This window comes from Pantherophis guttatus, chromosome 1 (genome assembly GCF_059756535.1).
Source record: "Pantherophis guttatus breed Tessera chromosome 1, ASM5975653v1, whole genome shotgun sequence".
Classification (NCBI taxonomy): Eukaryota; Metazoa; Chordata; class Lepidosauria; order Squamata; family Colubridae; genus Pantherophis; species Pantherophis guttatus.
This window is the reverse complement of record NC_142063.1, coordinates 147,756,994-147,775,734: the sequence shown is the minus strand read 5'-3', so window position 1 is coordinate 147,775,734 and position 18,741 is coordinate 147,756,994. Positions and strand designations below refer to the sequence as shown.

General features: G+C 36.2%; 1 protein-coding gene across 9 annotated transcripts in view; it reads right to left on the bottom strand.

Annotated features, from left to right (window-relative positions):
- SLC4A10 (solute carrier family 4 member 10) overlaps window positions 1-18,741 on the bottom strand; it is a 185,324-nt gene that overhangs the window by 53,546 nt on the left and 113,037 nt on the right. For 4 of the 9 annotated variants that reach the window (XM_034426222.3, XM_034426254.3, XM_034426236.3 and 1 more), the window contains 3 exons: window positions 9,575-9,763; window positions 3,786-3,874; window positions 891-989 (listed from right to left, as the gene is read on the bottom strand). In XM_034426222.3, the coding sequence (XP_034282113.1) occupies window positions 891-989; window positions 3,786-3,874; window positions 9,575-9,763 (377 nt within the window). The remainder of the gene's footprint in view (window positions 1-890; window positions 990-3,785; window positions 3,875-9,574; window positions 9,764-18,741) is intronic. The other 5 variants (XM_034426261.3, XM_087881962.1, XM_034426271.3 and 2 more) reach the window with 3 other exon arrangements.

Genomic DNA, 18,741 nt, shown 5'->3' with positions numbered 1-18,741 from the left:
GCCAAAGGCGCACGGAACACTGTTACCTTCCCACCAAAGTTGGTCCCTATTTTTCTACTTGCATTTTTTATATGCTTTCGAACTGCTAGGTTGGCAGAAGCTGGGATAAGTAACAGGAACTCACCCCATTGTGGGGTGGGATTCAAACCGCTGAACTGCCGACCTTTCAATCGACAAGCTCAGTGTCTTAGCCACTGAGCCACCCAAATATCACCCAGGCCTGAACCTGCTTAGCTTCCAGGACCAGGCAAGGCTGAGGAAAAAAAGCTACAGTTTTGGGTACTTCTATTATGCTGACAGTACAGATGACTACAATGCCTCTCAGGGCACTTCCTATTTGGATCTGATTTTAGTGAGTTTATTCTACGCTATAGTTCTGTATCAACTTACCTGATAGTAAGCTTCATTGAATTCAATGGAAATTCCTATACAGAATTGTACTACTATGGTAATATTAAAAATAGTTTTTGCTGGGAAAATGATTCTGTTTTTCTGGATTTGCGTGTGTATGAAATAAATTTATACCTTCCATTTCTTTAAAAAAAATACTTTTTATATTTGAAGGTTATGAGGACAATCTTCAGATGAAATGAAGGGTGGCAGGGCTATTGATGTTTAAAATGTTCAATACATGCATCTAGAGCAGCTTTCCCCATCCTGGTACCCTCTGTAAAGGTTGGACTACATCCTATCTTCCTCAGGAAGAAGCATGTTCACTTCTGGGCGGAAGATGCATGGTCCAGGGAGAGCCAGAATGAGGAAGGCTGTTCTAGAACATCTGGAATTTCTGCCAACTGCACTGACAAAACACAGCATTGAACTGGTACTAACATTTAGCAAGAGATGCTGCTTGCAATCACCGTAGAAAGATAGCCAGAGTGAGTCCTCACCTCTCTCTCTCTTTCTTCCTGATGAAGGTGTCCTTTTTCATTTCTCTGTTTCATCCCAAATAGACTACTGTTATGCCCTTTTTGCTGGTCTCCTAGTCCCTGCACGCACAATTAACAGACTTCAGCTGGTTCAAAAGGCTGCTTCTCATATTCTGCCTGGCACCAGATGAGCAAGCACATAACTAGAACTGGCTCAGCCACACTGACTGGATGTCACATTCAACAACAAGTCAAGGCACTGTTGGCATCAATTCCCTTAGAAGAGAAACTCAGTTAAAGATAGCCTCTTTAATCCTCACCAAGCCCCACTTGGTTCAACTGAGGCCAATACCATGGCTAGAGGTTTGTCGAACCAAAGCCTAATACAACCATGATTTGGTGACACAACACCCCTTAGGCAATTTTTAACTACAGATTGGTTATATAATTTCCCCAATAAATCCATGTTTCCCCTTCAGTTCTTTTGGACAGCCATGCTGCTTGTCACAATTTACAGCGAGCAATGAAGTATCGCAACTTGATCACAAAACCTCAGATTTTGTACATGATTAAAAATGGTTTTAATATTGCCAAAGGGTAAATGTCACAGAATATATTAGAACCAATATAAATCTGAACGTTAAGTCAGCAGAAGATTCTTTCTCAATTTTCTAATTTAACAGGAGGCTATCTCCACAAATACTCTGAAAATGAAACACAGAAACGATTGTTTGGCTGTAGCTAAATATATGGGATATATTTTACTGGAAACAGTCTAAGTATGTAAATTATGTGATAATCTGGGGGGTGGGGGACATCTTCTTGGCTGGTCTAATTGCGCCTTTAGAAAAGGCGACTTTAGGGGCAAAAACTTGGCAGAAATTAGAAAGGAAAAAGCACATGGAACTTATTGCCCTGTTATTGCCTTGCATTTTTCAATTAACACCTGAAAGAGAGAGGGTGCTTAGACAAACTAGCTCTTCCTATTTACTCTTGCAAATTGTGACATAACAGAACGTTTTGCTCTAACCTCAGTCAAATAATTATTTCTCTCTTTTGTCATAGCAGGGGCCCAGTACCTGCTGGATACTTAATCTTCATTAATATCTAACCTTCCTTTGCTGATGCCTAACCTAAGCAACTCTGGGATGGAAGGAGAAAGAGAGATTGCAAGACTATAAAACTTGGCCAATGAAAGCATCTCCTTTGTGATTCAAACTCCAGAGACCATCCTCACCATTTGGGCTCATCTGATTGGGGCAGATCCCCTTGTGCTGTGAGTATTAAATTGTGGGACAATTTAATAAACTTTCATCAAAGTGTGCTGCCATGCTGGCATCTCCCTTAATGTTATAGTTCTTTGGCTCTGTTCTTCAAATCCTGAATTAAGCATTGACATACAAATTAGTGGCAACATTTCTTTACCAGCAAGTCAGATTATGGTTCTCTTTCCTTAGCTTATAAATAAGTTTGTAAAAGGTAAAGGTAAAAGTTCCCCTTGCATATATGTGCTAGTTGTTCCCTACTCTAGGGGGCAGTGCTCATCTCCATTTCAAAGCCAAAGAGCCAGCAGTGTCCGAATATGTCTCCATGGTCATGTGGCCGGCATGATTAAATGCCAAAGGCTCATGGAATGCTGTTACCTTCCCACCAAAGGTGGTCCCTATTTTTCTACTCGCATTTTTTACATGCTTTCAAACTGCTAGGTTGGCAGAAGCTGGGACAAGTAATGGGAGTTCACCCTGTTACGTGGCACTAGGGATTTGAACTGCTGAACTGCCAACTTTTCGATCGACAACCTCAGCATTTTAGCCACTGAGCCACGGCATCCCTTATATATAATATATTATAATATATATATATTACACATTATATATTATAATATATTATATATTATATATATAATATATATAATAAGTTTTTAAATACTGATAAATAGCTCTTCTGAATTTCAAGCAAAATCTTTTCCAGCTTTCTTTAGGAATGGCTAAATTGAGTCAAGTCCTCATGTATGCAATGCAGGGGCTTTATGTTATGGATTGATAGTTTATTAATAGTCAACAGCTGTCAATGAACAAAATATTCAGGAAGTTCAATGTGTTAAAATTTACTATAGAGAAGAGTGTCCAACCTTGGCAACTTTAAGTCTTCTTCTTGTGCCATATCCGTCATTGGACGTTGGTGATCATGTTGGCAATCCTATTTTTGTCAACAGCCACATGAAAAAGTGCTGCTGAGTTTTGTCCAAACCAGTCCCTTAGGTTTTGAAGTCATGATGTTCTTCTTCTGCCTGGAGAACTTTAAGGCTTGTGGATTTTAATTCCCCAGCCAGCAAGGGTGGCTAAGGAATTCTGGGAGTTGAAGTCCACAGGTCTTAAAGTTATCAAGGTTGGACACCTCTGCTGTAGAGCTTTTATTAAGGGACTTCCAGGATTTTCTTGCCAAACAGAAATTAACTGGCTCCTTCACGGTTGAAATCACACAGAGCAATTTTTATACCTTAATATTGTAGTGACAATAAGGAAAAGATGAGTGAGTCAATCAATCAGAACTCAACTGCATTTAGCCTTAAATATATTGTTCCCATGTTTCATTTTCAGAGATGGGAAATGCTTGAGAATGCTATCACATCATTTCAAAGATCTTTTGGCTCAGATATTGAAACATAGCTTTCATCTCTTCTAAAGTTTAATGATGTCTTCACAGTGATATGGAATGAAATGAATCAATTTTTTTTTTTTAAAAAAGGTTCATTTGTTTTAAATGGTAAAATGTATCCCCCTCCGTTTATTTACATAAAATGCATGTAGTATGAGACAACAGCCAGCTATAATTTATTACACTGAAATGAAACATGCTTTATTGCCAGAACGAAGCTGTACTCTTACCATTCAAAGATTCACGTTACAGTCTTACCTTACTAAAGTCAACAGTGCTGTTTTCTCGGCTGACATCATTTTTGGTTTCAATAGTTGGTGCAGACTGTGGGGAAACAATCTGACCTGCTGGAAAAAATTGTTATTACAGAATACTAACACTTTTCTGTATTGTTGTTATAAAACAATCAATTGAGATAAAAAGTAAATTCTCCCTTGAGTCAGCTTGAGTCCAATGAACCTCAGATAATGGGTTGCAGTTTGCTTGGTAACAGTAGATAAATAATAATTTTAAAATTATCAGTCTATAGTTCTGGATTTCCCAGTCTAGTCTCACATTCAAATAATAATCAGAGCAAATGCTACTTAGCTTTTTCAAATTAGTTGAAGATTTGCTAGGTGCTACTACCTGAAAGGGCCTTCTAATGAAGAGACATTTAAATGAAAGATTCACATACATCATACCTATGTACAAAACATTTCATGTTGCAAAGTACAGCCGATTACTACATATATAAGTAATACATTTTCTTGATCGTAACTTACTGAAAATAATGAGGGCCAACTGAATAAAAACGTTTAGTCTATTTGCAATATGCAGCACATTATAAAAGTTTGCTAAAGCCATTACTTTATTGATTTACTAAAGCTCATGACTCAACTTGTATTTAAATAGTGAATGTGAAATTGGTTGTTTAATGCCTCCTGGAAGAAAACAAGCAGAGGAAAGAGTATTAGATATGCATTGCTGCCTTGAGTTCTTTATAAAAATAATAAAGGCAGGATTAAAATAAAAAAATAAAATATAAAATAAAATAAAATAATTGAAATAGTCACCCTTCTTGGGTGACGATGTCATGGAACATTGAATACAAAAGCATGACATAAGGTAACAACTTTATCTCTCTACTCTGAGAGTTCAAATAAGGAAAGCTATTTCTTCATAGCTTATCCATATATCTTGCTTCCTGCAAATCCTGAAAACAGATCCATTATAGCTCAGGAAGCTAAGTGCCCTATATAGCTTGATAAAGTGCGCTATATAAAACTTAAGAATTCAATTCCTGGCAAAGGGGTAAAGGGAGGGATTGAATCACATACACTCTAATCCCAACTATAACACATGTACCTGATCAAGTAATGTGTAAAATATGAATCAAATGAAAGCTGACTATTGCTATTGCAATAAATACATTTTCCCAGAATCGCTGTTAGAAGGCATCTCTATATTGCAATAAGATGCATATTTCCTTACAAAATTGCATAGAGTTATTCATACCAGGAGTGTTTAGGATTGAAGCACTGAACTCTTCAGTCATCATTCTCCCAAGGAGTTTATGGGAACTATAGTTTGTGGGGCGGGGGGAAACATGTAGGAAGTTTGAATGCAGTGCACTCATTCAACTATGATCCCAGAAATATTGGGAGGGAAATCATTATTTTTTTAAAAAAAAAAAATCTACACAGGTTTTAGTGCTAAACTAAAGATATTCATTGTCCAAGTCCACTCTACATTTTCATTCAAACTTTTCCCAATTTTATTTTATTATACATGTATGTATGTGTATGTATGTATGTATAAATAAAATGACAGATAAAATATTTCTGACAGCACAATCCATTTCAAATTTATTCTTTTCAGATTAGAAAAATATTAAGACCATTTACAAAAGAAAATTATCCTGGCTAGAATGGAATAGCCATTTTAAAAAATCTGATATCTTTTTGCAAAAAGGCCATGAAGACCTTGAAAGTGATTGCCTAGATTAATCATGAAGATACATTATGCTAAAAAAAGACTGATGTGAAGAGTGAATATCTGAATTTGACCTAAGGTTCATGCAAGATAGATTTATAGTACACTACCTCTGGACCTTCAAGGAGTTTACAGAACCCAAAGGTTAGAGATGAAGGAGGACAAAGATGGGATGAGCCTGTTAGAGACAGATACAATAAAGATATAGCAAAATAAAGAACATGGAGATGATCATGCACAACAGCAGAGTTTAGATCAGAGATTGTCAAACTTTCTCTGACTGCGAAATCTGTTAGTTAGAAAAAAAACATATATTCAGGAAATCTTGATCAAGAGGCAAACCTCTAGTGATTAAAAAAAAAAACCTACCACATGCTAGTGAACTATGTTTTTTTCTTGTCCTTAATCTCTCAAAGAACCCTCCTACCAAGTTCACACAGAACAGCAGGGTTCCATGAAACGCAGTTTGAAAAACTCTGGTTTAGATCGTGCACTATTATTCATGAATAGGGAAACACCTCTGGTGAAGGAAAGATATGATATGAAGTGGGAATGGTTTAAGAATGATGCAATATTTATTCCAAAATAGTAATACGTTAACATTTCTGTGAAAAGAAATAGTAAAAGTGAAAAGGATGAACAGAGGGGAACAAGAAAATAAGAAAAAGTGACCAGGCTGTGGAAATTTTGAAGCCAGGAACACCTAAATTTTAAGGAATATCAACTAGAACTGCTAAATAGCATAGAATTTTCCTCTAGCAGCATTCAAACAAGAATATTCCATGCATTGATTACACCTTTGTTGGAACTTACAGCAAAAGACCTACAAAATTCTGGTAGGGCAATCTAAATATGTCAGTGGCATATCGTAATCTCCTATAGCCTCCCAGAACCATGGAAACTGAAGGCAGGGCTGAAGATGACAATGTTACATTAAGACTTGTAATCTTAATCAAAAATGTCGTAATTTTGATGGCCTGTTATTCTTGTTCACTATTTTTCTATCCTCAATTCCATTATCAATAACAATAACCAATAACAAAGCCCGTAATGTAAAACCTACTCTACCCACGGGGAGGACATTATTTATATATAAGTAAAATAAATATGTAACTACAAAAGAAACTTTAAAGAAATACCTATTCCTACTGAAGTTGCAGAAAACAAACGATCACACGATCTTTTACATATAATAAATAAATAGGGATATTTTACAGATAAATCTGACACTTTATTGATAAATTTGATATTAAATTTAAAAGATTTGTTTATCTGATAAATAAATACGAAAATAAATAAAGTTTGGCTCCCTCAAGATACAGTCCATTCAGAAAAGAAAATCATACATGTTCTTAGTAATTACCCTGTTTCCCCCAAAATAAGACATCCCCTGATAATAAACCCAATTGGGCTTTTGAGCGCATGGCAATAAGGCCAAGCGCTTATTTCAAGGTTCAAAAAAAAATATAAGACAGGATCTTATTTTTGGGGAAACACAGTAGGATATCATGGAAAGGGTTATTAGGAACCTAGGGACCTGGTTTTATAAATGCAATTCTTTCATCTGCAGTAGAAAAGATAGCATTGGTTAATGCAAGTTACCCATTCCCCAAGTTGGCTTTTCCAGAGAAAATACTGTCAGCTCAGCTGCCTTGAGTTGCCATGGGTGAATAGATAAAGACTAAGGAATTTTGCTAAATATGGAATATATAATAGGCAACTATAGGTTACCCCATATAAATACCTCTCTAGAAAGAAAATATATTTATGAAATACTGTTTGATTTCTTTGGAGAGGGGTTCTCTCAAATATAGCTTTATTTGTGTAGTCCTGCCTTCATTACCTCACATAATCCCACTTCCCACAACTGATTTCATCAAATACAAAATGTGCTGCTATATCCATTCACACATAGTTTTGTATAAGGGAATTTCATCTTTGCCCTTGTTAAGTTTGCTTCTGCTACCTCCAGTACCATTATAAACAATCTGGGCTTTGATTGTCCAATTTAAATGAATTCAAGAAAATTTATGAGAGGTTTCTCCTTTACCTAGCATCTGGTCATAAAAGGCTCCATCTACTGACTTCATTAATATAAGCCAGAGCCAGATGATGCACTGGGTGTAAACAATGCTCAAATTAAGCAGCAACGTAGTAATAATAAACAAGATGCAATGACAGATTTAATATCCCTAACACTTTTTACTTCAAAAAAGATTTATTACATGTGATGCTGTTTAAAAGGTGAATGTATTGCTAAGTGTTCAAAATAAGAATTCCTTGAAAATATTCAAAGTGGATGTAGAAGACATACTTCTCATTTACATTGCATAGACCGTAACTCTACCCTAGCAAGATTAGAGTAATCTGTAATTTAATTTAGGAGGCTAATGCCTCCTAAGGCAGCATTTAACATCCAGCTGCCTGCAATTACTGCGAGTTCAATTCTCCCCAGGCTCAAGGTCGACTCAGCCTTCCATCCTTTCTAAGGTGGGTAAATTGAGGACCCAGTTTGTGGAGGCAATAAGCTGACTTCGTATAAATATACAAAAGTATGAAGGCTATTGCTTAACGCATTGTAAGCCGCCCTGAGTCTCCAGAGAAGGGCGGCATATAAATCAAATTAAAAATAATAATAATAAATAAATTTAATCTGTAATCCATCGATGTGATTACCCAGGGAATTATCAAATTTCTTGTGACTCAGTCAAAAATATTGCTTATTTAATGGCCAATGTTGTGAGATATTGGTCATTAAAGTCATGACAATAATCTGTTGACCTGTGTTACAATTTGCACTTGAATATAACAACTCAAATCCTTGTTGTTAATAGGTTGTTAACAGAACTCATTAAATGTTATCAGAATGTAATTGCATCAGTGTTAATTTACTAATATGCATCATTGTCACTGGAAAATGAGTCAAAATAAATTGGTACTGTTCAAATATATTGATCCAGAGTTTGTATCGTTCCTAAGGAGCAATCAATGAGCAAGTTAAGTATGGAATTGTATTCTAGCACAGGTGCAGGGCATCAATTTAGGGGGGAAATAAGGGGTGAAATCCAGCAGGTTCTAACAGATTCTGGAGAACCGGTAGCGGAAATTTTGAGCAGTTCGGAGAACCAGTAGCGGAAATTTTGAGTAGTTTGGAGAATCAGCAAATACCACCTCTGGCTAGCCCCAGAGTGGGATGGGAATGGAGATTTTGCAATATCCTTCCCCCAGGAGGGGAGGGAATGGAGATTTTGCAGTATCCTTTCCCTGCCACGTCCACCAAGCCACGCCCACAGAACCGGTAGGGGAAAAAATTGGATTTCACCCCTGGGGGAAATGCTTAAGACATATATGGTACAGTTCTGAACCTGCTTACCTGAAATGAAATAGGCTCAAAGAAATCAGACTCGTTAAAGGTTTTATTTCAAGACAAAGGATGACTAATTTGCAAAATCTTTTTCGTAAGGGATTTTATAAAATGTATTGCTTAGGTCTCCTGAAATCAGGATAATTGGCTTGCTTTGTTCTGAAAATATCATTTTTCTCATCTTAATCTTAGCAACTCATAATTGTTTAGGAAATGGAATGACAACAGACACACTTACATAACCCCATAAAAATGATTGCTTTTTATTTCTTTTATAATTCTCTTCTCACTTTATCTCAAATTCTAAATTGATGGAAGTACCCTTAGGAATGTATAAATGTTATTTAAATCCATTCAGTAAAATCAACGAGGTATACAGCAACTGCTGAATATATCTTTCTGTAAAAACAACTAGTTAAATAAAGAAGCCAGTTAAGCTCCTGCACATCAGTACCAAAAACGTACGCTTTCCCTTCCTGATTGCCTGTAAATTGTTTCCTTTTGTGAGGTGTCCTACTCTATAATTTCAGATCCACTGTCAAAGATTTGCTACCATCCCTTATAACTCCAATCCCCACAGTTAGGGAAGGGAAAGTGAGGAAATGCACGTGTTGGACAAGAAGACTGAAATGCCATTTAAATCAAAATGTCGGCATATCCATTATATCAAAGCTACAGTAACTATTACTTAATTAACATGACACTTTACCATTTTTGTCCATGGAATGGGGCTCAGACTGTTTCTTGCCAATGTCAGCAAAGGACCTGACTATTGGGATCCTATTGCTTAATTTCTTTTGGTTCTGATGATGATGCTGTTTGAGTAACGCCTCATGGACTCTGTGGCGAACATCCTCACTGAGCTGTCCGGACCCTACTTGTTGATCAAGAATCATATCTGAAAAATAAAACAGCAATAGAATGATATTTTGAGTTATGAGTCAATTTTGCAATAAGTAGCCACATTTCTAATGGATTCACAATTGAAGCATTTGGTCAAATCTGTTACTTATATACTTGTCACTGTGATGCAAATATCATTGCAAGTAATACCTAGTATTGATGGTTCAGATTTCCATGGAAGAGCTAAAGGGATTTTTAAAAATGTGTGAAAGGTATCCCCTGAAATCACCACTCAGGCTTGCTTGATCAATGACCTTCCAGAATTGAACTGAGAAGTTTGCAAAATGCCCCTACTTACATTTGTTTCATAGTGAACCTGCAAGAAGGTTTCCACAAGATGTCTGCCCAGACCTCTTTATCCTCATAATGCCAATTTTGGTACTGGTATTTGGTATTTTGTAACCATGATTATGAACACAAAAGATAAGCAGTATTGACAAACAGATAGACTGTCAGGCCTGGAAGCCATCTTTTTTGTTGGAACTTCAGGCCTGCCACATTTACTACTGTGGGAAACTGGGAGGGGGGATTGTATGGAGCCAGGGTGATATATAGTCATAATAACATTCCTTTCTCAGAAAGTCAAGGACATCTTGCCCTGCACCTGGACAGCTGGAACTGGGAGGCATCTCCAGTTGGGACGGTGCTTTGATTGGACCATGTGATGGACATGTGGGTGTTGGGCAGAGACTTGAACTTTCCTTTGGGTGGGGAAAACCTGGAAGCTTTCAGATTCGGGTTTTTCCAGATGTGCCAATATGACATCTCTAATAAAATGGAACTTTGAGGAAATTCAAGCCTCGGAGTTTTCGTTCATTGGGGGTGTTACTTGGAACCCTGACATTAATCCGAATCTGAAAGCTTCCAGGTTTTCCCCACCCAAAGGAAAGTTGAAAGCTGATATAGACCAAGTTTGCTATTCACTTCCATATTCAACTATTCAAATTTATATAAGCATAAATAAATTTATTTACAAGATATTGGCATTAAGATCCTAGAGAAAACCGTGAAGTGGGATTTAACCCTTTCCTCACACATCATTTTCATTCCACCTGCTAGCATTCCCACTGTGGTTTTCTTGTTGTACAAAAATTACAAGGAGTGGGCTTTTTAAAGAAAACAAAATAAGCAAGCAGGGTAAGGATTAATCACTATTCCACCCTCACTTCAAACTGGGTTTGCCTTTATTGCTTTGTAACTACCATATTTATTGGAGACAATTTTTTCAAACTGTATGATGAGATAGCATCTTTTAGGGGAAGCAGCTTTTGAGAAGCAGTTGCTTCAAATTGCTTCCTTGGTTATGCAGATTATAAAACGGCCCAAACTCTAATCAGGGCAATAAAATGAATTTTGCTATGCAACCTCAATTCTGATTTAAACTTCACAGATGAAAATGGATTTTGAAAGGTTATGTAAAAGGCGTTAACCCCATCTTCTGTGTTTTGTCTGTTTTATTTTTCAGGGTGTGTTTTTTTCTGCGGGGAGGGGGGCTGTCAGCTTTGGAAGCCATATTAGGCCGGAAGCTTCCATGCTGCCACCTTCTCATGTGTGGGAAAGTAGGAGGGGGGATTTAGTAGAGGGGTTGTCTTTAGACATAATAGCATTCTTCCTGTCAGTCAAGGTCAGGCCGATCTTGCATCTGGAGAAGGAGTGGTCAGAGTGCTGTCTCAAGATGGGATAGATGGTGATTGGAGCATGTGATCGAATGAGGAGTGAGGGGATGGTTTGTGGGGGGGGGGTTGATTTACTGAGGGAAAACCCGGACCTCTCAGATTTGGGTTTTCCCAGATGTGCCAGTTTACCTATTTTAATAAATACAGTAGAACTTTGAAAAATGCTTGCTTCAGAGTTTTTACTTGGAGTTGGGGGCTTTTCTGGAATGCTAAACAATGAGAAGATATGACCATAAAGTCATCAAGAGTGCAGCATTTCTCCAATCAGTTTTAAAATGATAACCAGATATCCAAGGGTGGATGGGCAGTTAAAAATATGAAATATAAATAAATATGTCCAGATCAGCTTCTGGTATCTATATTTCTCCCTCACTTTCTAAGCATAAGCAAAATTCATTTCTATACAACAGACATTGGAGAATCAGTCACTGTAGAAGATAGGGATGCAGGTATTAAACTGAAGCAAAACGTACATTTATATATTTGATATAGATATATAATCTATATATTTGAGCGCACTATTATTAACTATATAAAATCAATAGTCTGGATAGATACAGCAGTTTCTTCAGTAGGAAAGTTAAAGAGGGAAATAAACAAAGGAGGAAGACGGAGAGAGAAATTTTATACTGTTAAGTTTTAGTTATTTTTAGAAAATGGTAACACTTTAAAAGGCAAGTTTCTTCGTACAACCAATGAATCAACATTAATTAAACCACAAGGAGTTTGCATATTCATTAGAAGACACAATGTCACACAGCCTCCTGACATAGCCAGAGTGAGTCATCAACGGTTTTGTTGAAAATCCTTGGATGGCTCATGAGCCTTTCTCTGAGCCATTCCACTTTTCCAAGAAAACTCAGGCGTGAAACAAGAAGGGCACGCAGATGTCAAAAGCAGATGGGATTAGTCAAGTGTTTGATTATTTGAGAAAAAAGGCACAGGTACTCAGAATAAAAGGCACAATTCTTAATTATGTATGTCTACAGACCAAACCAGCTTGCCATGTAATGATGTGACAGTCATCCTTTTATGTCTTGTTCAAATAAAAGAGACCATGTGATTCGAAGAACACAAAGTTGTGCTATTATCAAGGCCATGCATTCTGCATGGATGTCTACCAAGAGAAATCTTATTTGTATATTCATTAACCCAAAAAAATCCAATTGCATGAAGTTTTGGCTCTCAGACAAGTACACATGTGCAGGATCTTTCAAAAGTGCAGGTGTTGACACAGAGGGAAGAAGTCTGCTTTCTGTTTAATCGCATTGACATCTTTCGTGGGATTAGCACATGGAGGAAGAATATAAGACTGCCTTCTCCCCCACATTCTTTGACCTGAGATGTCATGTAACAACACTTTTATCAACAACTGTCATCTTCATGCCCAACTTAAGAAAAGTCTAATCCAATAGTATAGTTTGTGTCTGTTTAAGAAAAGTCTATGCAGGATGGCATCATATAGTCCTACTTTCTATTTCATCCATAGCCAGCCAAATAGCTCCCTGAAATGTATTAGCAAAATAATATAAGTTTTCCCCAGCATTTACAGTAGTGGCCAAAATTGTGGAAACCTTTTGGGAAAAGTGTATTTTTGAGGTTTGATGCCTAATAACACCACTTTTTTTTTTTTTGGAGTTTCAAGATCATCATATTCCACTGCTGGAATGGCCTGGGAATAGCCCAGATCGTAACCCAATTGAAAATCTATGGAACCAACTAAAGAAACTTGTTAGTCAGAAGTGACCCAGCAATAAAAACCCAGTTAATAGAAGCAATCATTCAATCTTGGTTTCACATTATAACAGCTGCAGAACTAAAGACTTGGTTCACTCCATGGGAAAGCCGTAATTCATGCTAAAGGTTACCCAACTAAGTATTAACTGACATGATAATTTTTGTATATCTCATTTTTTCTATGATGATAATTTTTGAATTTCTCATTTTTTCTAAGTCTTTTCTTTTTTATACTGTAACTGCTATTCTAATAGCAAATCCTTCATAGAAGTTATTGCACTACATTCTTAATTAAATTATCTTTCCATTGATATATAAATTTATGGTACTACTCCAAAAAAAAGTGGTGTTAGCTAGTTTTAGAAAATACACTTTTCCCCAAACGTTTTCCACAATTTTGGCCACAACTGTAATGCCAAGTTTGTATACAGTCTCTTATTTTTTTTTTAAAAAAAAAGCTTCTGAGGTGGGTAGGTAAGTAGGTAGGTAGACAGACAGACAGAATAATTGATTTTTAAAAACAGCCAAAATTTACATTAATATATTAATAAATATAAACTATCCTTGACCAGGATTGACGCCTACCAAAATAATAGTATATCCTTTCAGTGAAGGATTTGTGCCCATCTCCAAGTATCAGGAAGTCCATAGATGTGTGATAAGACCCATAGCTTCTTGAGTATTAAATACCAAAATACTCATCTTTTATTCTTAAAAACAGTTAAGTATTGGTTAACTGTTAAGGCATTAGCATTCTTGCATCAACATTTAAATCTCCAATAATAGAGAATATATGTAAATCAGGGTTGAAATGAAGGCTTCTTGCAGACATTTCATCATCATATCAGTGATGATATTACCTATTCTGGGTAAATTAAATGTCTGCAAGAAAACAACCAAGCTCAGACAAAATCTCCTTCCAAGATTAGATTTTCCTATCCAAATTTCTCCAAACATTTTTATAAAACCCATTTGAATTTGATCTGGGGTGTAAATGGGGTGGGGGTGGGCTAATATTAAAGTTCTATTATCAAATTTTCCCTTGAGAATAAGATAAATCTCCATCATTATCTTTTGCGATCTTTTTTATTTTCAATTCTATATTGGTCTCTAATTAAAATGGCCACTCTCTGGATTCATTAGCACTTTCAGCAAAAAAAAAAAAAAAAAAACTTTTCCAAATTGCCTTTCTTAAGCAATCCTAACTTGTATGTTTCCCTCATCATCACTATTGATGCGTTAAAGGATATTATGTATTTATAGATATTCTCTTCTATTGGATCTTATATATTTGCTAATTCTAGTTCTTTTTAATCAAATCTCCCATTCCCCAACATTTAAAGATGCTGTTGTATTTTACATTCAGTCGTTTCTGCTTTATATTTCTCCAGTGTACATTTTGCTTCCCTAAATAAGGCATTGCAATAACAGCTACAAAGACATTACAACAGCAAGCAGATAGTTTGATTAAGTTGGAGTAGATTTCAGAGAAACCATTTAATTTAATTGTCCCCTTTCACCTGAACCCCCTCTTCTCCGTTCCATTGCCCTAATTCCCATCTAATCTCTCCCAAGAAATATTGCCCTCCCTGACCCTCTTGATTGGATGTGAAAAGTCTCAAAGGGTGGGGGGGGTTGAAGAGTCCTCTTTTCAATCTAAAATGGAGCACTGGCAGAAGGAAGGGGGAGAGGTTATGCAGTACTTAATTCATATTGACCCCATGTCCCAGTTAGGCTTGGGCCTTTTAAGTATCTACTGTGTAAAGTAGGTTGTTTTATATCTATCCTATTATTCCTTAACTGTTTTCAGACACTTATTCTAACCTTTAACATTTTTTTCTTCCTTTCCCTTCTTTTTTGTTTAAATCATAAAGTCTAATTCTTTACGATGTTCTTCAAGTCAATTTATCTTCTTAGGGAAAGTCAGCCATTCTCCAAGTATACAAATTCACCTTCTGATAATTATTCATGGGGCTGTCAAAACACTGTTCACTTTGGAAAGGGTAAAAGTAATCTCCTTTTCCTGAATAAGTTTAATTTATTCCTTGTTTTATAAACCTCTTCAGTACAAAGTTTGAAATCTCTCCTTCCTTGTAAAGTGGCTGGATTTTCATCTGGGGAAAAGATATGTAGTTTCTTCCCCTCTGTTTTATTTTCTCCAGCTAATGAGCCTTTTATAAATCTTATCTCTGACCCAAGATTAAGATAACATCTTATAATAACATCTTGTGGGTTTTGCATTCTCATGAGCTTAGGTCTGTAAATTCCAAGGGCACATTTCACATCTTTCTCAGTAAGTTATATTTCTGGCACCTTAATTTTTGGAATAAGGTATCCTAATAAGTCAGTCTTATCTGCATTCTCCCAAATGCCTCTAATCCTTAAATTGTTTCTTCTGTTTCTATGGTGAACATCGGCCAAGTCCAATTTCATGTTCATCAAAACCTTTAAAAAATATGCTAATATCAGTCTTATTTTTATAGCAGTGAGCCTTGCTGGCTATCTGATCAGTCTCTGAAATCTGATTAGTCATATCTTTGAATTGCTTTTTAATATGGTTAGACATACTTTCAAAGTCTTTACAAAGTGCAGTTGTTCATTTATCCCATTCTAATTTTAATTGAATGGTTGGTTGGTAGGTAGGTAGGTAGGTTGGTTGGTTGGTTGGTTGGTTGGTTGATATTTCCTATTTCTAAATCACCCATCTCCCTCAAAGAAGGAGTCTGGGCGGCATATAATAAAACATAGAAATATAAACCAGTATATAAAACATTAAAACAGTAAAGTTAAAATGTCAGTTAAAAAGTTTAGCTCCTTCTGGAAAGTAAGGTGGGATATAAATGTATTAACATTAAATAGTTTGAACAGCCAAGGAAATTACAGCCAAAAAAAAAAAAAAAAGATCAGTAACATTTTTCTTTTAAAGAATTGCAGCCTACATACATTATAGCAGAGATTCCACTAAGAATATTTTGTGCAGTTAAAGGATATTCAGTGGGGATACTTGAGCGATACTAGGCAATAGCTACTTTGAAGTAATCTAGATAGGCCAAGACCTTGATATAATCTGACTCAGTCCTGCTGGTGGAAGGTCTCTGAACTCAACAGTAGATTGTAACTGCTGTAGATGAAGCTATAATTCAGACTTGCTGACAACAGCTTCTTTATGCCTATAAAAGGTATGAGAGATGTCAAAACAGACAAATTGTCGGACTTCATATGGCGCCCGGCAATAAATGTTGACTCTCCAAAAACTCAACTAACTAAAAACAGCAGCTTTGTAACTCAATATTGCTATCTAAGCTAAAGTTGCTAAATTGCAGATGTGAACAAACTCACATACTGTATGCACAGAAGATCTGATTCCTGCAGAATCAAAATCATATATCTAAGGTTGCTTCAAGGTGTAAATCCAAGATGTATTTATTTGTTTGATCTATTTAATTATATTTGTAGCCTTCCCCATCCTGTCTGATTCTGGGTGGGGTACAAACAAGTAAACAATAAGACACCAAAACCCAGTACAAAGACTTAAAATCATTAAAAACCAAGTAAACATAAAGGGTCTAGATGCCACATAAATTAAAACACAAAGTTGTTATTTATGAAAAAACGAATAGGATTGAGGCTACCAATATTCCAGGAAAAATTGTTCTTTAACATCAAGGACATTGCAGAGAAAGCTTGTTGCTTAAGCTAGACAGCTGTGCACTTTGTGAAGGGAAGGGACAGTCCCACAACAGGCCCTCTCTCAATGGCCAGACTGGATAAGCAGATTCAATTTTGGCAAGTTATACCTGAAATATCCTGGTGCTACATCATAAAGGCTTTACAAAATGATAACCAGCATTAACACTTGGGCTCAGAAGCCAAAATGGTAGCCAATAAAGCGGCTTCAGAATGGGTATTACAGGAATTTATGTTATACAGGGTGTTATGGCTGTACAGGAGTTTCCATTGTACAACTTATAGCTTCCCAGTCACCTCCAAAGGCAACCCTATGTAGAGCACCTTGTAGTAGTCTGAGTGAATAGTAATCAGGGAGTCTTGTCCAGGTAGAGATGTAACTGGTACACCCGCTAAAGTTGGGTGACGTTTTTCCTAGTCACTGTTAGATTAGCCATTTATTTTTAGTAGGATTTCATCTGTGCTTATTTTGCTCTTATGTTGTCCTGTTCAGATCTTCATAGTCTCTAGATACCAGTCTTTTTTGTCCCAGGCCTTTAGAATCAGTGGAATTTTGGGTAATTCTCTCAGCCAGAGTGTCAAGATAATGGCTTTATCTCTTTATATAATGGCTAAGTCTTGCATGAAATTCATTGGTTCCCACGTTGCCTGTTTCAACCCTAACACATATCACTATCTGATCAGTATTAGCATGATTTGATTGCTTATTTGTACCCTATGACTATCATTAAGTGTTGTACCTTATGATTCTTGATTTATTTATTTATTTAATCAAATTTCTATACCGCCCTACTCCCGAAGGACTCAGGGCGGTGAACAGCCAAGATAAAATACAGATAATACAAATATTAAAAATCCCTTAAAATTATTAAATAATTTGGCTGAAACACAGATTAAAACACCCAATTTATAAAATCACGAATTAAAAAATTTAAAAAAATTTAAAAGAGGGGAGTTAGGCCTCTTTGATGAATGTATCTTGTCTTTTTATGTACACTAAGAGCATATGCACCAAAGACAAATTCCTTGTGTGTCTGTGTCCACAGTTAGCCAATAAAGAATTCTATTGCTCTGTTCTGTTTTGTTCTGTTCTGTTCTGTTCTATTCTATCTCTTATTTTTTGTTCCCCACTTAAATAAAAATGATTTTCAATAAAAATGAAGGTCTGATAATTTAACATGAAAATCACTATGATCTAATAATAGAATTATTCAAAACAGAAATTGGACCTCATACAGAGATAGACTTCTAACCAGCATTGGTTAAGTCTCACTTATCATAGTGTGAGAAATCTCCTCTAACAACTTTGCAGATAAATTTTGTCAAGTAATATTTCATTTTATAACAAATGTTTATTAATCAAAATGGAAGTTATATTTAACTGTTAATTTATTTTATCAGTTTATATTACTGGTTGCATTCCTGTATTCACTTACCTAGCAATAAGTCCCATTGACCTCAATGAAACTCACTTCTCAGTTATTATTATTATTATTATTATTTATTAAATTTATATACCGCCCTATTCCTAAGGGACTCAGGGCGGCGAACAGCGAACGATAAAAATACATGTAATACAAACGTTAATAATAAAAAAAACCAATTAAAATATACTAAACATTCTGGTCCTAGGTAATTCAAGACATCCCAGTTTAAAATAAAATCAAAAAGCAATATAAAGGGAAAGTTAGGCCAGGCCGGCCTGCTGAAACAGGAATGTTTTGAGGGCACGGCGGAAAGTGCGCAGATCCGGAATCTTCTGTATCTCTGGGGGGAGCTTGTTCCAGATGGTGGGTGCCCTCACAGAAAATGCTCTCCCCCTGGGGGCCGCCAGTCGACATTGTTTGGCTGACGGCACCCTGAGAAGCCCCTC